Source organism: Bufo bufo, chromosome 6, assembly GCF_905171765.1.
Source record: "Bufo bufo chromosome 6, aBufBuf1.1, whole genome shotgun sequence".
NCBI lineage: Eukaryota > Metazoa > Chordata > Amphibia > Anura > Bufonidae > Bufo > Bufo bufo.
Genome location: NC_053394.1, coordinates 53,692,922 through 53,715,204, shown reverse-complemented (window position 1 = coordinate 53,715,204; position 22,283 = coordinate 53,692,922). Strand labels below are relative to the sequence as shown.

The following is a 22,283-nucleotide window of genomic DNA, read 5'->3' as shown; positions in this document are numbered from 1 at the left end:
AGGCAGAGAATGATGCCCTGCGATCCTAGGGGGCGGAAGGACGTGCGCCAAGGAACTGTCCGCCGGGGGCCCAGCCGCCACTACATTCATCCAGTGTGCAGTTAGTGAGATATAGCGTCCCTGGCCGTGCTTACTGGTCCACGTATCTGTGGTTAGGTGGACCTTGCCACAAATGGCGTTGCGCAGTGCACACTTGATTTTATCGGACACTTGCATGTGCAGGGAAGGCACGGCTGTCTTGGAGAAGTAGTGGCGGCTGGGAACCACATACTGCGGGACAGCCATGGCCATCAGCTTTTTGAAGCTGTCTGTGTCCACCAGCCGGAATGACAGCATTTCAAAGGCCAGCAGTTTAGAAATGCTGGCGTTCAGGCCAAGGGCTCGAGGGTGACTCGGGGGGAATTTGCGCTTCCTCTCTAAGGTTTGAGATATTGAGAGCTGAACGCTGCTGTGTGATATAGTGGAGACGCTAGTTGACGGTGGCGGTGGTGGTGGTGTCGGTGGCACATCCTCTGTTTGCTGCTCGGCAGGTGGCAACATTCCTCTCGAGGCGGAAGCCGAGGCAGCAGCGGTAGAGGGAGCAGGGGGAGCCTCAGCGAGTGCCTGGTTTTTAAGGTGTGTACCCCACTGCAGTTCATGCTTTGCATGTAGATGCCTGGTCATGCAGGTTGTGCTGAGGTTCAGAACGTTAATGCCTCGCCTCAGGCTCTGATGGCAGAGCGTGCAAGTCACTCGGGTCTTGTCGGTAGGACATTGTTTAAAGAAGTGCCATGCCAGGGAACTCTTTGAAGCTGCCTTTGTGGGGCTGGGTCCCTGTTGGCGATGTACAGTAGCAGGCGAACTCTGGGGGCGGCGGCTCGTCTGCTTTGGCCCCCTGCTCCCTCTTTGGCTTCGCTGTTGTCTCGGTCTCACCACTACCTCTTCCTCTGAACTGTGAAAGTCATCGCCACGACCTTCAGTCCATGTGGGGTCTAAGACCTCATCGTCCTCTGCATCGTCTTCCACCCAGTCTCCCTCCCTGACCTCCTCCTGTTCAGTCTGCACACTGCAAAAAAACGCGGCAGTGGGCACCTGTGTTTCGTCATCATCAGAGAGTCGGTGACTCTGCTGTGGTGGTATTCCCATGTCCTCTTCATCTGGAGACATAAGTGGTTGTGCGTCAGTGCATGGTATGTCTTCCTCCACTGGGGAAGGGCTAGGTGGACGCCCCTGGGAAACCCTGGAAGCAGAGTCTTCAAACAGAAGAAGAGACTGCTGCATAACTTGTGGCTCAGACCGTTTCCCTGATATGCTTGGGGGTGATGTGACAGACTGATGGGCTTGGTTTTCAGGTGCCACCTGTGCGCTTTCCGCAGAAGACTGGGTGGAAGACCATGTGGTGAACGTGCTGGAAGCACTGTCGGCCACCCAATCGATTAATGCCTGTACCTGCTCAGGCCTTACCATCCTAAGAGCGGCATGTTGCCCCACGAGATATTGCGGTACATTCTGCCGGCTAGTTGAGGGAGTTCGTTCCCTACTGTGTGCGCCTGGGGCCGAACGGCCACGTCCTCTACCAGCAACAGAGGCTCCACGGACACCACCACGACCGCGTCCTCGTCCCTTAATAGTATTTTTCTTCATTGTTGCGATTCAACTCGCACCACAATGAAATATATTATTTTTTATAAGCAAAATCCCCTCACTGGAATACTTTCAGTCTTTTGACTGTATGGATTACAGATGGAATGACTGTTATATGTGAGTACCGCTTTCTTTGACAGATTCTAGTATGGGTACATATATGTTTTCCCAACCCCAGCACATTAGTTTGCTAATTCCAGATGTATGAAACGCAGGCCTAACTGTATCTAGTATATTGAACGCCAGATAAACTAACTTGGCCTTTTTTAAATAAAAAAAATTCCCTCACTGGAATACTTTCAGTCTTTTGACTGTATGGATTACAGATGGAATGACTGTTATATGTGAGTACCGCTTTCTTTGACAGATTCTAGTATGGGTACATATATGTTTTCCCAACCCCAGCACATTAGTTTGCTAATTCCAGATGTATGAAACGCAGGCCTAACTGTATCTAGTATATTGAACGCCAGATAAACTAACTTGGCCTTTTTTAAATAAAAAAAAAATTCCCTCACTGGAATACTTTCAGTCTTTTGACTGTATGGATTACAGATGGAATGACTGTTATATGTGAGTACCGCTTTCTTTGACAGATTCTAGTATGGGTACATATATGTTTTCCCAACCCCAGCAAATTAGTTTGCTAATTCCAGATGTATGAAACGCAGGCCTAACTGTATCTAGTATATTGAACGCCAGATAAACTAACTTGGCCTTTTTTAAATAAAAAAAATTCCCTCACTGGAATACTTTCAGTCTTTTGACTGTATGGATTACAGACGGAATGACTGTTATATGTGAGTACCGCTTTCTTTGACAGATTCTAGTATGGGTACATATATGTTTTCCCAACCCCAGCAAATTAGTTTGCTAATTCCAGATGTATGAAACGCAGGCCTAACTGTATCTAGTATATTGAACGCCAGATAAACTAACTTGGCCTTTTTTAAATAAAAAAAATTCCCTCACTGGAATACTTTCAGTCTTTTGACTGTATGGATTACAGATGGAATGACTGTTATATGTGAGTACCGCTTTCTTTGACAGATTCTAGTATGGGTACATATATGTTTTCCCAACCCCAGCACATTAGTTTGCTAATTCCAGATGTATGAAACGCAGGCCTAACTGTATCTAGTATATTGAACGCCAGATAAACTAACTTGGCCTTTTTTAAATAAAAAAAATTCCCTCACTGGAATACTTTCAGTCTTTTGACTGTATGGATTACAGATGGAATGACTGTTATATGTGAGTACCGCTTTCTTTGACAGATTCTAGTATGGGTACATATATGTTTTCCCAACCCCAGCACATTAGTTTGCTAATTCCAGATGTATGAAACGCAGGCCTAACTGTATCTAGTATATTGAACGCCAGATAAACTAACTTGGCCTTTTTTAAATAAAAAAAAAATTCCCTCACTGGAATACTTTCAGTCTTTTGACTGTATGGATTACAGATGGAATGACTGTTATATGTGAGTACCGCTTTCTTTGACAGATTCTAGTATGGGTACATATATGTTTTACCAACCCCAGCAAATTAGTTTGCTAATTCCAGATGTATGAAACGCAGGCCTAACTGTATCTAGTATATTGAACGCCAGATAAACTAACTTGGCCTTTTTTAAATAAAAAAAATTCCCTCACTGGAATACTTTCAGTCTTTTGACTGTATGGATTACAGATGGAATGACTGTTATATGTGAGTACCGCTTTCTTTGACAGATTCTAGTATGGGTACATATATGTTTTCCCAACCCCAGCAAATTAGTTTGCTAATTCCAGATGTATGAAACGCAGGCCTAACTGTATCTAGTATATTGAACGCCAGATAAACTAACTTGGCCTTTTTTAAATAAAAAAAATTCCCTCACTGGAATACTTTCAGTCTTTTGACTGTATGGATTACAGATGGAATGACTGTTATATGTGAGTACCGCTTTCTTTGACAGATTCTAGTATGGGTACATATATGTTTTCCCAACCCCAGCAAATTAGTTTGCTAATTCCAGATGTATGAAACGCAGGCCTAACTGTATCTAGTATATTGAACGCCAGATAAACTAACTTGGCCTTTTTTAAATAAAAAAAATTCCCTCACTGGAATACTTTCAGTCTTTTGACTGTATGGATTACAGATGGAATGACTGTTATATGTGAGTACCGCTTTCTTTGACAGATTCTAGTATGGGTACATATATGTTTTCCCAACCCCAGCACATTAGTTTGCTAATTCCAGATGTATGAAACGCAGGCCTAACTGTATCTAGTATATTGAACGCCAGATAAACTAACTTGGCCTTTTTTAAATAAAAAAAAAATTCCCTCACTGGAATACTTTCAGTCTTTTGACTGTATGGATTACAGATGGAATGACTGTTATATGTGAGTACCGCTTTCTTTGACAGATTCTAGTATGGGTACATATATGTTTTCCCAACCCCAGCAAATTAGTTTGCTAATTCCAGATGTATGAAACGCAGGCCTAACTGTATCTAGTATATTGAACGCCAGATAAACTAACTTGGCCTTTTTTAAATAAAAAAAATTCCCTCACTGGAATACTTTCAGTCTTTTGACTGTATGGATTACAGATGGAATGACTGTTATATGTGAGTACCGCTTTCTTTGACAGATTCTAGTATGGGTACATATATGTTTTCCCAACCCCAGCAAATTAGTTTGCTAATTCCAGATGTATGAAACGCAGGCCTAACTGTATCTAGTATATTGAACGCCAGATAAACTAACTTGGCCTTTTTTAAATAAAAAAAATTCCCTCACTGGAATACTTTCAGTCTTTTGACTGTATGGATTACAGATGGAATGACTGTTATATGTGAGTACCGCTTTCTTTGACAGATTCTAGTATGGGTACATATATGTTTTCCCAACCCCAGCACATTAGTTTGCTAATTCCAGATGTATGAAACGCAGGCCTAACTGTATCTAGTATATTGAACGCCAGATAAACTAACTTGGCCTTTTTTAAATAAAAAAAATTCCCTCACTGGAATACTTTCAGTCTTTTGACTGTATGGATTACAGATGGAATGACTGTTATATGTGAGTACCGCTTTCTTTGACAGATTCTAGTATGGGTACATATATGTTTTCCCAACCCCAGCACATTAGTTTGCTAATTCCAGATGTATGAAACGCAGGCCTAACTGTATCTAGTATATTGAACGCCAGATAAACTAACTTGGCCTTTTTTAAATAAAAAAAAAATTCCCTCACTGGAATACTTTCAGTCTTTTGACTGTATGGATTACAGATGGAATGACTGTTATATGTGAGTACCGCTTTCTTTGACAGATTCTAGTATGGGTACATATATGTTTTCCCAACCCCAGCACATTAGTTTGCTAATTCCAGATGTATGAAACGCAGGCCTAACTGTATCTAGTATATTGAACGCCAGATAAACTAACTTGGCCTTTTTTAAATAAAAAAAAAATTCCCTCACTGGAATACTTTCAGTCTTTTGACTGTATGGATTACAGATGGAATGACTGTTATATGTGAGTACCGCTTTCTTTGACAGATTCTAGTATGGGTACATATATGTTTTCCCAACCCCAGCACATTAGTTTGCTAATTCCAGATGTATGAAACGCAGGCCTAACTGTATCTAGTATATTGAACGCCAGATAAACTAACTTGGCCTTTTTTAAATAAAAAAAATATTCCCTCACTGGAATACTTTCAGTCTTTTGACTGTATGGATTACAGATGGAATGACTGTTATATGTGAGTACCGCTTTCTTTGACAGATTCTAGTATGGGTACATATATGTTTTCCCAACCCCAGCAAATTAGTTTGCTAATTCCAGATGTATGAAACGCAGGCCTAACTGTATCTAGTATATTGAACGCCAGATAAACTAACTTGGCCTTTTTTAAATAAAAAAAATTCCCTCACTGGAATACTTTCATTCTTTTGACTGTATGGATTACAGATGGAATGACTGTTATATGTGAGTACCGCTTTCTTTGACAGATTCTAGTATGGGTACATATATGTTTTCCCAACCCCAGCAAATTAGTTTGCTAATTCCAGATGTATGAAACGCAGGCCTAACTGTATCTAGTATATTGAACGCCAGATAAACTAACTTGGCCTTTTTTAAATAAAAAAAATTCCCTCACTGGAATACTTTCAGTCTTTTGACTGTATGGATTACAGATGGAATGACTGTTATATGTGAGTACCGCTTTCTTTGACAGATTCTAGTATGGGTACATATATGTTTTCCCAACCCCAGCACATTAGTTTGCTAATTCCAGATGTATGAAACGCAGGCCTAACTGTATCTAGTATATTGAACGCCAGATAAACTAACTTGGCCTTTTTTAAATAAAAAAAATTCCCTCACTGGAATACTTTCAGTCTTTTGACTGTATGGATTACAGATGGAATGACTGTTATATGTGAGTACCGCTTTCTTTGACAGATTCTAGTATGGGTACATATATGTTTTCCCAACCCCAGGACATTAGTTTGCTAATTCTAGATGTATGAAACGCAGGCCTAACTGTATCTAGTATATTGAACGCCAGATAAACTAACTTGGCCTTTTTTAAATAAAAAAAAAATTCCCTCACTGGAATACTTTCAGTCTTTTGACTGTATGGATTACAGATGGAATGACTGTTATATGTGAGTACCGCTTTCTTTGACAGATTCTAGTATGGGTACATATATGTTTTCCTAACCCCAGCAAATTAGTTTGCTAATTCCAGATGTATGAAACGCAGGCCTAACTGTATCTAGTATATTGAACGCCAGATAAACTAACTTGGCCTTTTTTAAATAAAAAAAATTCCCTCACTGGAATACTTTCAGTCTTTTGACTGTATGGATTACAGATGGAATGACTGTTATATGTGAGTACCGCTTTCTTTGACAGATTCTAGTATGGGTACATATATGTTTTCCCAACCCCAGCAAATTAGTTTGCTAATTCCAGATGTATGAAACGCAGGCCTAACTGTATCTAGTATATTGAACGCCAGATAAACTAACTTGGCCTTTTTTAAATAAAAAAAATTCCCTCACTGGAATACTTTCAGTCTTTTGACTGTATGGATTACAGATGGAATGACTGTTATATGTGAGTACCGCTTTCTTTGACAGATTCTAGTATGGGTACATATATGTTTTCCCAACCCCAGCAAATTAGTTTGCTAATTCCAGATGTATGAAACGCAGGCCTAACTGTATCTAGTATATTGAACGCCAGATAAACTAACTTGGCCTTTTTTAAATAAAAAAAATTCCCTCACTGGAATACTTTCAGTCTTTTGACTGTATGGATTACAGATGGAATGACTGTTATATGTGAGTACCGCTTTCTTTGACAGATTCTAGTATGGGTACATATATGTTTTCCCAACCCCAGCACATTAGTTTGCTAATTCCAGATGTATGAAACGCAGGCCTAACTGTATCTAGTATATTGAACGCCAGATAAACTAACTTGGCCTTTTTTAAATAAAAAAAAAATTCCCTCACTGGAATACTTTCAGTCTTTTGACTGTATGGATTACAGATGGAATGACTGTTATATGTGAGTACCGCTTTCTTTGACAGATTCTAGTATGGGTACATATATGTTTTCCCAACCCCAGCAAAATAGTTTGCTAATTCCAGATGTATGAAACGCAGGCCTAACTGTATCTAGTATATTGAACGCCAGATAAACTAACTTGGCCTTTTTTAAATAAAAAAAATTCCCTCACTGGAATACTTTCAGTCTTTTGACTGTATGGATTACAGATGGAATGACTGTTATATGTGAGTACCGCTTTCTTTGACAGATTCTAGTATGGGTACATATATGTTTTCCCAACCCCAGCAAATTAGTTTGCTAATTCCAGATGTATGAAACGCAGGCCTAACTGTATCTAGTATATTGAACGCCAGATAAACTAACTTGGCCTTTTTTAAATAAAAAAAATTCCCTCACTGGAATACTTTCAGTCTTTTGACTGTATGGATTACAGATGGAATGACTGTTATATGTGAGTACCGCTTTCTTTGACAGATTCTAGTATGGGTACATATATGTTTTCCCAACCCCAGCACATTAGTTTGCTAATTCCAGATGTATGAAACGCAGGCCTAACTGTATCTAGTATATTGAACGCCAGATAAACTAACTTGGCCTTTTTTAAATAAAAAAAATTCCCTCACTGGAATACTTTCAGTCTTTTGACTGTATGGATTACAGATGGAATGACTGTTATATGTGAGTACCGCTTTCTTTGACAGATTCTAGTATGGGTACATATATGTTTTCCCAACCCCAGCACATTAGTTTGCTAATTCCAGATGTATGAAACGCAGGCCTAACTGTATCTAGTATATTGAACGCCAGATAAACTAACTTGGCCTTTTTTAAATAAAAAAAAAATTCCCTCACTGGAATACTTTCAGTCTTTTGACTGTATGGATTACAGATGGAATGACTGTTATATGTGAGTACCGCTTTCTTTGACAGATTCTAGTATGGGTACATATATGTTTTCCCAACCCCAGCAAATTAGTTTGCTAATTCCAGATGTATGAAACGCAGGCCTAACTGTATCTAGTATATTGAACGCCAGATAAACTAACTTGGCCTTTTTTAAATAAAAAAAATTCCCTCACTGGAATACTTTCAGTCTTTTGACTGTATGGATTACAGATGGAATGACTGTTATATGTGAGTACCGCTTTCTTTGACAGATTCTAGTATGGGTACATATATGTTTTCCCAACCCCAGCAAATTAGTTTGCTAATTCCAGATGTATGAAACGCAGGCCTAACTGTATCTAGTATATTGAACGCCAGATAAACTAACTTGGCCTTTTTTAAATAAAAAAAATTCCCTCACTGGAATACTTTCAGTCTTTTGACTGTATGGATTACAGATGGAATGACTGTTATATGTGAGTACCGCTTTCTTTGACAGATTCTAGTATGGGTACATATATGTTTTCCCAACCCCAGCAAATTAGTTTGCTAATTCCAGATGTATGAAACGCAGGCCTAACTGTATCTAGTATATTGAACGCCAGATAAACTAACTTGGCCTTTTTTAAATAAAAAAAATTCCCTCACTGGAATACTTTCAGTCTTTTGACTGTATGGATTACAGATGGAATGACTGTTATATGTGAGTACCGCTTTCTTTGACAGATTCTAGTATGGGTACATATATGTTTTCCCAACCCCAGCAAATTAGTTTGCTAATTCCAGATGTATGAAACGCAGGCCTAACTGTATCTAGTATATTGAACGCCAGATAAACTAACTTGGCCTTTTTTAAATAAAAAAAATTCCCTCACTGGAATACTTTCAGTCTTTTGACTGTATGGATTACAGATGGAATGACTGTTATATGTGAGTACCGCTTTCTTTGACAGATTCTAGTATGGGTACATATATGTTTTCCCAACCCCAGCAAATTAGTTTGCTAATTCCAGATGTATGAAACGCAGGCCTAACTGTATCTAGTATATTGAACGCCAGATAAACTAACTTGGCCTTTTTTAAATAAAAAAAATTCCCTCACTGGAATACTTTCAGTCTTTTGACTGTATGGATTACAGATGGAATGACTGTTATATGTGAGTACCGCTTTCTTTGACAGATTCTAGTATGGGTACATATATGTTTTCCCAACCCCAGCAAATTAGTTTGCTAATTCCAGATGTATGAAACGCAGGCCTAACTGTATCTAGTATATTGAACGCCAGATAAACTAACTTGGCCTTTTTTAAATAAAAAAAATTCCCTCACTGGAATACTTTCAGTCTTTTGACTGTATGGATTACAGATGGAATGACTGTTATATGTGAGTACCGCTTTCTTTGACAGATTCTAGTATGGGTACATATATGTTTTCCCAACCCCAGCAAATTAGTTTGCTAATTCCAGATGTATGAAACGCAGGCCTAACTGTATCTAGTATATTGAACGCCAGATAAACTAACTTGGCCTTTTTTAAATAAAAAAAATTCCCTCACTGGAATACTTTCAGTCTTTTGACTGTATGGATTACAGATGGAATGACTGTTATATGTGAGTACCGCTTTCTTTGACAGATTCTAGTATGGGTACATATATGTTTTCCCAACCCCAGCAAATTAGTTTGCTAATTCCAGATGTATGAAACGCAGGCCTAACTGTATCTAGTATATTGAACGCCAGATAAACTAACTTGGCCTTTTTTAAATAAAAAAAATTCCCTCACTGGAATACTTTCAGTCTTTTGACTGTATGGATTACAGATGGAATGACTGTTATATGTGAGTACCGCTTTCTTTGACAGATTCTAGTATGGGTACATATATGTTTTCCCAACCCCAGCACATTAGTTTGCTAATTCCAGATGTATGAAACGCAGGCCTAACTGTATCTAGTATATTGAACGCCAGATAAACTAACTTGGCCTTTTTTAAATAAAAAAAATTCCCTAACTGGAATACTTTCAGTCTTTTGACTGTATGGATTACAGATGGAATGACTGTTATATGTGAGTACCGCTTTCTTTGACAGATTCTAGTATGGGTACATATATGTTTTCCCAACCCCAGCACATTAGTTTGCTAATTCCAGATGTATGAAACGCAGGCCTAACTGTATCTAGTATATTGAACGCCAGATAAACTAACTTGGCCTTTTTTAAATAAAAAAAATTCCCTCACTGGAATACTTTCAGTCTTTTGACTGTATGGATTACAGATGGAATGACTGTTATATGTGAGTACCGCTTTCTTTGACAGATTCTAGTATGGGTACATATATGTTTTCCCAACCCCAGCAAATTAGTTTGCTAATTCCAGATGTATGAAACGCAGGCCTAACTGTATCTAGTATATTGAACGCCAGATAAACTAACTTGGCCTTTTTTAAATAAAAAAAATTCCCTCACTGGAATACTTTCAGTCTTTTGACTGTATGGATTACAGATGGAATGACTGTTATATGTGAGTACCGCTTTCTTTGACAGATTCTAGTATGGGTACATATATGTTTTCCCAACCCCAGCAAATTAGTTTGCTAATTCCAGATGTATGAAACGCAGGCCTAACTGTATCTAGTATATTGAACGCCAGATAAACTAACTTGGCCTTTTTTAAATAAAAAAAATTCCCTCACTGGAATACTTTCAGTCTTTTGACTGTATGGATTACAGATGGAATGACTGTTATATGTGAGTACCGCTTTCTTTGACAGATTCTAGTATGGGTACATATATGTTTTCCCAACCCCAGCACATTAGTTTGCTAATTCCAGATGTATGAAACGCAGGCCTAACTGTATCTAGTATATTGAACGCCAGATAAACTAACTTGGCCTTTTTTAAATAAAAAAAATTCCCTCACTGGAATACTTTCAGTCTTTTGACTGTATGGATTACAGATGGAATGACTGTTATATGTGAGTACCGCTTTCTTTGACAGATTCTAGTATGGGTACATATATGTTTTCCCAACCCCAGCACATTAGTTTGCTAATTCCAGATGTATGAAACGCAGGCCTAACTGTATCTAGTATATTAAACGCCAGATAAACTAACTTGGCCTTTTTTAAATAAAAAAAATTCCCTCACTGGAATACTTTCAGTCTTTTGACTGTATGGATTACAGATGGAATGACTGTTATATGTGAGTACCGCTTTCTTTGACAGATTCTAGTATGGGTACATATATGTTTTCCCAACCCCAGCATATTAGTTTGCTAATTCCAGATGTATGAAACGCAGGCCTAACTGTATCTAGTATATTGAACGCCAGATAAACTAACTTGGCCTTTTTTAAATAAAATAAAAATTCCCTCACTGGAATACTTTATGGCTTTTCACTGTATGGATTACAGGTGGACTGGTATTAGTAGGGGTGACACAAGCACACCCAAGTCCCTGATGTAGGATTTCTATGGCACAGACCACTATTACAAGTGATTAATGGACGTTGGGAGAGATTGTGCTGCAGCACTAGTCCCAAGATGGCCGCCGCCTATCAGCCCAGTAACATGTGCCACAAAATGGTCTGCACAACCTTTAAAACAAATAGCCTTGGACTGTGCTGCTAAATCGCTATTGGTCTGAATCCCAGGTGTAGATGTCTGACTTGTTTGGAGCTTTGGAATGCACACTGTGGCAGCTTCTGCTGCAGCACTACAAGTCGCAAAATGGCGGCCGGCGGTCAGCCCGGGTACATGTGGATGGAAAAATCACTCTGGCCACTCTAAAAATAGCCAATCCCTATCAAAAAAGCAGCTCAGCTGCAGTTGTTCAGATGAATCACAGGTGGAGGAGAGAAATTTGCTTCCAGTTATTCAATTATCCCTGCCTATTCTCGCCCTAGCATCAGCTGCGTCTAACCCTGTTCTATTCACATCGGGAGTGAGCACGTCCCGACGTGCGCACAAGCTTATAAGAGGCTGAGTCACATGCTGCACTTGGCCAATCACAGCCTTGCCAATAGTAGGCATGGCTGCGATGGCATCTTAGGGCAAGTAGTATGATGCATGTTGATTGGCTGCTTTGCAGCCTTTCAAAATGCGCCAAAATACATGCCGAACGACGAACCCGAACCCGAACTTTTACGAAAAAGTTCGGGTTCGGGTCCGTGTCACGAACACCCCAAAATTCGGTACGGACCCGAACTATGCTCGAACTGTTCGCTCAACACTAGTTTCTAATTCTCCCAACCAAAGATACATGGATCTGGCGACTGAGGTAGCCGCAATATTGGTTTTAATATTAAACATGGACGCCTCCCAGGATTTCCTGAGAAGACTGTCCGCTTTACGATCCATCGAATCCTTAAGTTGGGAGGCATCCTCAAATGGAAGGGATGTCTTTTTGTTCACTTTAGCGACTTGTACATCTATTTTGGGGATCTCATTGAAAATTTTAGACTCCTCAGGATCAAATACCAATCTATTTTTGAACGAAGCCGAGACTCCTAGCCGTCTTTCTGGGTCTAGCCATTCATCAAGGACCATATCTTTAATACTCTCATTAATGGGAAATACAAGAGTTTTTTTTAACTCTTAAACCCCCAAACATTTCTTCTTGTACAGAATGGGTACGTTGTACCTCCTCCACTCCCATGGTAGACCTGACCGCCCTCAATAGGTCGGACATATCTTCAGTAGAAAAGTAATATCTACGACCATTATCCACTGAGTCCGAATCAGAGACTCTTTCCCCCTCTTCCCATGACCTGACGGAGTGGACACTCTCGTCTGCTATAACTTCTAGGTCAGAAGGGGACGGAGATCTAACCCGCTTTCTCTTAGGTTGCGGCAAATCGGGGGGATTAGTGGACAGGTGGGCCAAAGATGAACGAATCTCTTCCTGAATCATAGATTTCAATTCCTCTTTTAGAGAGGGTGCTTCATCCCGTACAATATTTGATATACAATGCTTGCACAATTTTTGGGGATAGTTGTCAGAAAGTCTGCCACTACAGGAGATACATTTGAGGGATTTCCTGATCATTTTTGGGGTTTCTTTAGATACCTAAAAGAAAGGAGAAGGCAGCTATAAGGGAATGGACAACTAGAGAGAGAGAGAGAGCGCGAGAGAGATCGGGGGGGGGGGGCTGGCTGGCTGAGGCGAGCTTCCCCCAAGCAGAGACAAAACCCACAGTAAAAACTGGGAGATTAAACTCTCTCACTCTACCCCCCCCCCCCTCACTCTTCTACAGCAGGAGAGGGGGATCAAGAAGACTCCCTGACCCACTACTTATAATACCCCCGAAGGGGACTCACGGATGGAGGCAGCGTCGGTTCAGCTCTAGGAGACCGCTCTGTCCCAGACATAGTACCGGATACTACATCCTCTTCCTGGCAGGTAAGGGTTCCGCAAATAGGGGGACCGATCCTTGGAAGCGTCTCCCTAGAGTTCGGGCCTCAGCTTTAAGCCAGGCCCCACGCTGAATGCCGTCCACGTCACTTCCGGGACGTCGGCCGTGACGTCATAACTATGCGCCTCAGGCGCCGGCGTTCAACCCAGCTGCAGCCTCAGTAGGCCAGGAGAGAGTCTGCGCCGAGGGAACAGGCCCCGGAATTACCGGGACGAGATAGAGCCCCAAACCCCCTGCCCAGCGTTAGTACCAGACCGTGCAGGGTGCCGGCGATTTTTCCAAGGTAACTAAAAAATAAGAAAAAAGAGACAAGTTTCCTTAGCTTCATCTCCCTGCATACAGGGAGACCTTTCTCTGCCCTGTCCTCTGTAGGGACAGGAAACACTGGTGTTGGTGGTGGGAGGAGGGTATTTAACCTTTCTCTGTTCCTGCCCCTACAGAGGTCAGGGGTCAATCTCCTTGTATGCCGTCGTGATGATGCTATGGAAATATATGTCATAAGTGCCATTCGGTGGTGAAATTACATTGTACTACAGCCATTTACATTGGTGTAATAAAAGGAAACATATGAACGTCCCATCAGCCATTCTGCTGGGAATTGTGATAATTTTTTGGGGGGAGGGAGTTTATTAATCAGAAAAATATATATTTGTCTTGATTGCCGTTCAGCAGTGAAATAATACTGTACTACAGTCATTCAGGTGGTGTAGAAAAAGGAAATATAAGTACGTCTCATTAGCCATTCGGCGGTAAATTGTGATTGTTATATTTCTTTTTTTGGGGTGTAGAAATAGGGAAAACATTTATGTGACCGAGTGAAGGCGGATGCTCAACAGACAGGATCTGTTTTTTGGGGGTTATTTTTCTGACGGATCAGAGGATGGGCAAAATAATCAGTGACGTGAGCACAAAATTACTGCTGACACCCTCTCCACTCTGTCGGGGGCTCTACTTGTATAAGCGTTTAATAGAACAGGTTCTGTAGACATCTATGTGGAATCAGCTGACAACGGTGTTAAAGTAGTGCACTTCTTCTTGGCGCTAACATCAACCTGTAAGGCTGAGTTCACACTTGAGTTATTTAGTCAGCTTTGGCCCCATAACTGCCCAAATAAGTGAAGTGTGCTGTGATTCTAAGAGCAACGCCTGTCATCTGCATTTAATATTGACTCAGGCCTCTTGCACACAAACGTGTGCCCGAGGCCGTATTGCGGCCCGCACTGGTCCGTGTGTACTCTGCAACACGAATGTGGACCCATTCACTTGAATTGGTCTGCAAGATGCGGAACGGAAGCACGGATCAGAACCCCACGGAAGCACTACGGAGTGCTTCCATGGTGTTTCTGTCCGTGCCTCCGCACCGCCAAAAATTAGAACTTCTTCTATTTTTTTTGCTGTGCAGACAGATCACAGTCCCATTCAAGTTGAATGGGTCTTGATCCGTCCCGGCCTCCGCACGGACATTGCCCGTGCATTGGGGACGGCAAATCGCGATTCCCAATGCACGGAACGGATGCACAACGTTCGTGTGCAAGAGGCCTCACAGTATTGTTTCACTACCACAGCAGACTCCCTATGCGTGTTACTGCAAGGCACAGTGTTCTACACCACTATACAGGCTCTCTGAAGCCTGGAAATAGTCCTTTTTTAACGCGATTCGCCACAAATAAATTCGGATAGAGAATAACCGACCGAATCAAATTTTTGAGAAATCTGTAGTTATAGGGATGCAGAGTTAGTAGTTGCACTGCCTATTGCTTGAGAGGTCCTAAAGGATCTCCTACCACATAAGAAGACACCAGTATTATAATTGGCACATGTTAGATGGCCGCCCTGTTAGAGATTTTATATTGGGGCCCAGGGGCGTCATATTATATCTCTCTCTAGCTAGTAATTAAGTTTTTTAAGAAATGTAGCAACACAAATTAGATTTTTTTTTTCGTGTGTTCTCTTCTATGCAGGGGTGGACCTATCATCAAATGGCCAAACCAGTATATCAAATGTCATCAATAAACTGTCTTTTGTCAATGCTGACACTAACTACAAGCCCGGCATCCCTTACAGTGGTTTGGTGAGTCGCTTTGTCTTCATATACCATGTTCTGAAGATAAGGTTCAGCTTTTATATATTATGATTTCTTGTTTTAGATCAAAGTGGAGGATGCTGCAGGTCTTCCTAAACCAAACATTAAACTTAATCTGAGATGTGGCGCTGATTCGGTGTGCCAGACCTTACTGACCGATGAGAATGGCCAAGCTTCTTTTACTCTGAATACAACCAACTGGAAAGGCTCCAAGCATTTGTCGGTATGAGTCTGTATGCTCGTATGCAGTAGGTTTAATCAAACCATAGTGTTGTGTGTGCACTTATTTTAACGTTAATTTGGAATCTAGAATGTAACATTAAAAAAAAAATCCAATATGTAAGGGCATATTGCATTTACAATGGACAATGTTGAAAAGTTTCAAAAACATATACAGCCCTTTGCTACCAATATTACCCTTGGCTTTGGCTGTACTGGTATGCTAGCAAAGTCAACTTTTTATTTTTTTAAATGTTCCTCTTTGTATTATTACAAGGCTCTGTGATAATAAGACTAAGGAAGTCATTCACTAGTGAAACATCCATGAGGTTTTAGAGGTCCAGCTGATGTTTGAAATGCTAAATATAAAAATCAGAATTGTAAGGGAGAAATTAACAGGAATCTTCCAGTTGAATGCCTTGAAATATATTATATTCATTAATTTTTAAAGGTGCAAACAGACACGCCCAAAGAACAATATGTTTATGGTGTACAACAGCCTGATTTTGGTTTTGCCTCGCAACACGTTGTGCAATTCTACTCTCGGAGCAAGAGCTACTTGAAACTTGATTCTCTGGATGGTGTTCTTCCATGTGAGGGCCATCAAAAGGTTCATGCGGAATACATCATAAGTCACACAGAGCTGGAGGAGGTCAAGAAAGTGTCCCTGCATTACCTGGTAAGATATGTTAAATATACGGTTCTAATTATTCCTTAGGCTACTTTCACACCATGGATCAGCAAAAACGCTTCTGTCATAATAATATAACCGTCTGCATCCATTCTAAATTGATCCCGTTGTATTATCTCTAAAATAGCCAAGACAAATTCATCTCTAAAACCATTGTAAGTCAATGGGGGACGGATCCGTTTTCTTTTGTGTCCAAGAAAATCCGCCACCATTGACTTACATTATGTGTCATAACAGACGCGTCTTGCTCCGTACCACATCGCGGACCAAAAAAAGTTGCTTCCAGCATTATTCTGCCCGCGATGGGGACACAGCCAAATGGAACGGAATGAATTCTGGTGCATTCAATTTCGTTCAGTTCTGTTTTGTCCCTATTGACATTGAATGGGGACAAAACTGAAGCGTTTCCCCCCGCTATTGAGATCCTATGACTGATCTCAATAGCGGAAAGGGAAAGCGCAGATGTAAAAGTAGCTTTAATCAGGACATCAATGAAGCTTTTCAGTGCTCACTTCGGTCAAATGTCTCACAAATATCACATTAGCAAATGTTATTTGCTGAACAGTTGAAAAGCTTTTCCGGGTTCAGAGCTGAACCTGGATATAAGCTGTTCTTTATTCCTTGACTACATATGAGTGAAGCATCTGAGCAATTCCTTTCTCAGATGCTCCCCCTTGTCATGCTGCATCACACAGCACAAGGGTGTGTTTGTTTTGTGCTGGTGACGTACCTGGCTTCACATCACTATGATAAGTGGAGACTTCCGTCTAAAAGTGAGCCCGGTGACGTCACCAGCACAACGCTACCGGAGGCTGTTTTGGAGGCGGATACTATGCAAAGTAGTAGTGGAAGTCTCCTCTTAGCATATTGATGCGAAGCCCGTTGCGTCACCGTCACAAAACAAACACAGCATTGCGCTGAGTGATGCAATGTGACAGGAGGGAGCATCGTAGCAAGGAAATGCTCATGACATCAGTCTGAATAATCAGTTTAACGTTTTATACGTTTTTGTGTCAGTTATACAGATGGCAAAAACGTGATACGAGTCCAGCCTAATTCACATAGACTTTACAGAGGACCTGTTACCTTTCCTGACATGTCTGTATTAGTAACTACTTGCATTCCCCATCAGAATTCCCCATGTCATAACAATTCTGGACTCTGGAGCATCTATTCTTATCACTATATATTGAACCATTCCTTTATTATACATGCTAGAAGTTATAAATTATGAAGGTCCATCTGTGTGTTACCAGTTGAGAGGGGAGTGTCCCTACTAGTGTTGAGCACGAATATTCGAAAAGCAAATTTTTATCTCGAATATCGCCACTTCGAGAATTTGCGAATATTTTGAATATAGTGCTATATATTCGTTATATCAAATATTCGTCATGTTTTCCATCTGAACACATGATTCCTTCTTGCTTCTTGCTTGTCGGCCAATGAGTTATTGGCCCACAAGCAACTTAAGCAGGGAGGAATCATGACTTCAGATGGAAAAAAATGACGAATATTCTAAAATACGAATATATAGCACTATATTCAATATACTGTAGTGCTATATATTCGTATTTTAGAATAGTCGTCATCATTTTTCCATCTTAAGTGAATAGTGTTCAGTGTTCACTTCAGATGGAAAAATATGACGACTATTCTAAAATCTGAATATATAGCACTATATGGAATATAGTGCTATATATAAATTGTTTTGAATATTCGGCAAAGACGACTATTTTAAAATTCAAATATATAGCACTATATTTAATATAGTGCTATATAGTAGTTTTTTAGAATAGTTGTCATTTTTTTCCATCTGAAGTCATGAATCATAACTTCAGATGGAAAAAAAATTCAAATATTCTAAAAACAAATATATAGCACTATATTCTATAGTGCTATATATTCGTTTTCAACACACCTGTATTGATCGCATAATATTTGCATATTACACTATCATTACCTTGCTGATTTTAAAGTACAATAAAAAGAATGTAGAATATAACGAATATTCAAATTCGCGAATATTCGACGACTATTCTACAAAATATTTGTGAAATATCGCGAATTGAAATATGACCCCTGCCGCTCAACACTAGTCCCTACACAGTCTGACAATGGCAGCACTGATTGGATAATGTCAGACTGTGCAGGGACACCTCCTCAAACCCATCTAGACCTTCACTGTAAATGGCTAGTAATTCATTCAAAGTCCTTCAGAATGAATCAGAAGTTAATGGTACAACATAGAGTCATAAGATAAGAATAGATATTTCAGAATTAGCTTTTCAAGGGTGATGAAAGCAGTGGCGTGCTTAGGGTGTTTGGCACCCTGGGCGGGTCCTTTCTCTGTTCTCTGACCCCCCCCCACCCCACCCCCCCAATACTTTAAAACAATTGTACCCCCTCACAGTAGTATTGCCTTCATTGTACAACCTTCACAGTAGTTTTGTACAGATGTGTGCCCCCTCACAGTAGTTATGCCCACATTGTGCCCTCTCACAATAGTTATTCCCTCTCTGTGCCCCTTACAGTTGTAATGCCCTCTTTGTGTTTCCTTCACAGTAATAATCCCCATTGTGCCCCCTTCACAGTAATAATCCCCATTGTTTCCCCTTCATAGTAATAATCCCCAATGTGTCCCCTTCATAGTAATAATCCCCATTGTGTCCCCTTTATAGTAATAATGCCCACTGTGCCCTCTTAACAGTAATAATGCTCTCTGTGCCCCCTTCATTGTAGAATGCCCTATGGCTCTGTGCCCCCAACATAGTAGTAATGCCCTCTGTGCCCCCTCAATAGAAATAAAGTCCTCTGTGCCCCCTCCATAGTAATAAACTCCTCTGTGCCCCCTCCACAGTAATAAACTCCTCTGTGCCCACTCCATAGTAATAAACTCCTCACCTTGTCCCGTTCCTGAAGCTCACAGTCCTCTCTTCCCTGCAGTCACAGATCGCTCTGCAGCACTGTGTGGGTGGAGCTTATGCAGATTACTAGGCTGCTGCCTTCGCCACACATGCCAGAAGCGCGATCCATGCCTGCAGGCTGAATGTGGAGCAGGGAGAAGTCTTTCTGCTTCACCATTCTGTGCACTGCCGACCTGAAGGGAGCGCTGGGAGCTCAGTGGTGAGTGACAGGACCCAGCTCCCAGCGCCAGCTCCCAGCAATGAGTGCTTCCATCTGTATTGATAACATAGTAACATAGTACATAAGGCCGAAAAAAGACATCCGTCCATCCAGTTCGGCATGCTATCCTGCAAGTTGATCCAGAGGAAGGCAAAAAAAACCCTGTGAGGTAGAAGCCAATTTTCCTCACTTTAGGGGAATAAAAAATTCCTTCCCGACTCCAATCAGCAATCAGAATATCTCCCTGGATCAACGACCCCTCTCTAGTAGCCATAGCCTGTAATATTATTACACTCCAGAAATACATCCAGGCCCCTCTTGAATTCCTTTATTGTACTCACCATCACCACCTCCTCAGGCAGAGAGTTCCATAGTCTCACTGCTCTTACCGTAAAGAATCATTTTCTATGTTTGTGTGCAAACCTTCTTTCCTCCAGACGCAGAGGATGTCCCCTCGTCACAGTCCTGGGAATAAATAGATGATGGGATAGATCTCTGTACTGACCCCTGATATATTTATACATAGTAATTAGATCTCCCCTCAGTCGTCTTTTTTCTAACGTGAATAACCCTAATTTTGATAATCTTTCAGGGTACTGTAGTTGCCCCATTCCAGTTATTACTTTAGTTGCCCTCCTCTGGACCTTCTCCAGCTCTGCTATGTTTGCCTTGTTCACTGGAGACCAGAACTGTACACAGTACTCCATGTGTGGTCTGACTAATGATTTGTAAAGTAGTAGGAATATGTTCTATATGATAGAAGCGCTCAGTGCTTCTGGCACCCCCTGAGAGCTGGACCGCCCCCCCCCTCCTTAGTACGCAACTGGATGCAAGTAGTTACTAAAACAGATATGGCAGAAGAGGTCACAGGTCCTCTTTAAAGGGGTTCTCCTGGAATAAAGAAAATAAAATTGCCTAAAATATTATTTTATTATAAATATATTCCCAAATACCTTTCATTAGTTATAATGGCTTTTTCACGAACCAGCGGGAGTGAACCCACTGTGCTACGTGTCCTACCTCCTCTAAGTGCGTTGTCTAGGTGAACCCCTCAATCTTCACAGTATCCCTGATGGTGGGGATAGACTTTCCCGAGGGGAACACCAGGTCGCTACCTCTTAAGGAGGATAGTCACACAAGGCAGCTGGTCCAGGCAGACCAGTAGGTACCTGAGAAAGGTACCAGAGGTACTAGCGTTGTCAGCAGGCTGTCGTGACCAGGAGCAACAGTGCAAGACCAAAAGATGACACAGAGGTAAAGTAAGACAGGCAATAGGTCAGGGCAGGCGGCACAGGTACAGGTCAGGTAATCTGGATCGGCAACAGGAGAGTCAAGGCAAGCAGGCAGGGATGAAACAGGTAGCAGAGTCCAGGAATACGAGTACTAGTCAGGAACACAAGCGGATATCAGGAACCATAGCAGGACACAAGGATCTTGACACTGAGGCATCTGGGAAGGGGCCTGAGCCACATATATATGTGTAAGACCGTGAAGCGGAGAGGGCTCCCCAGGATACAGCGAAGCCACAGATGATGAAAGCAACTCCAACACCAGCTTTTATGAAAACAGAAACTTTAGTGAACAAAAGTATTAAACACAATCTCAAATGTAGTGAACATATAATAAAACATATAATAAAACCTGGACGCCAAAACCCAGACACCACTTGCGTTAATTTACCTATTGCGGGCACAGCTATCACTGCCCCGCCGTACAGCTTATTACCCTAGGAAACGGGAACAATTGTGTGGGGTGCAAGATACAGGCGCCTGCGGTGTAGCACAAGAGCTCACAATCTTACAGGTGTATACAATAGTTTCCCTTCCCTTCTTCCTAAACGACACCGTGACACATGTCCGTGACACATACTCCCAGTCAAGACGCTGGACTAACTGAAGTTTGCAGTGAAGTCCCTTGTTGATCCAGGAGCGAACTATAAACTTATAACTAGTAGGTCCTGGTGTTGAGTAATTTCAGAATCTTTGTAGCACAATCCTTGCAGCACAATCCTTGCAGCCCGCCTCACCCTAACTGACTAACTAACTGCAGGCTAGATCACAGTCTCTAGTTTTCTTCCAGGCAACCACAATATACTGCGGTGCGTGCACGATCTGGCTTACCTACCCGCATCTGTTCTTCATCCGATGGTGACTTAAACCAAATAACAAGTCTGTCCATCCACAACTAGGCCCTGCAGGGTATGTAGCTCCGTTTTACAGCTATTCCAGCCTTCTGGGAACTGATCCTCTCTTTCCTGGACGACATCTGGATTGCTGACAGTCATCAGTCACTTCCAACTTTGATTCTGGCCACTCCAGGTCTCACTGACGCCTGGATGCCACTAGATGCTTCCTTCCAGCGCTTGTCTCTGCATTACATGTCTGCCAAGTCATTTCCTGGTTCTTCTTCAGCTAGTAACCACACCTCTCAATGCATATTCAATTATTTGCAGTATGTTAGCTGTGTGGGGACAGCGGCCTCTTGTGGCAATTCTAATAAAGTAATGTGTGCAGAAACAGTATGAGCTGTTTCTCCATCTTACATATGCGCAGGAGGGCTAGGATTGGTCAGCGAGGTAACAAGACCTAACCCATAAAGCCCAGGAAGTGATGCGCGCCAGCCCTTAAGGAAGTGCTGCAGGAAACAAGCCGCAAGCATGCTGTG

At 41.4% G+C, this 22,283-nt stretch overlaps 1 protein-coding gene across 3 annotated transcripts in view; it reads left to right on the top strand.

The window, feature by feature from the left end:
• The window catches only part of LOC121004843 (alpha-2-macroglobulin-like protein 1), a 263,914-nt gene that overhangs the window by 124,084 nt on the left and 117,547 nt on the right, over nt 1-22,283 (top strand). For all 3 annotated transcript variants that reach the window (XM_040437234.1, XM_040437235.1, XM_040437233.1), the window contains exons 10-12: nt 15,465-15,574; nt 15,651-15,809; nt 16,257-16,484. In XM_040437234.1, the coding sequence (XP_040293168.1) occupies nt 15,465-15,574; nt 15,651-15,809; nt 16,257-16,484 (497 nt within the window). The remainder of the gene's footprint in view (nt 1-15,464; nt 15,575-15,650; nt 15,810-16,256; nt 16,485-22,283) is intronic.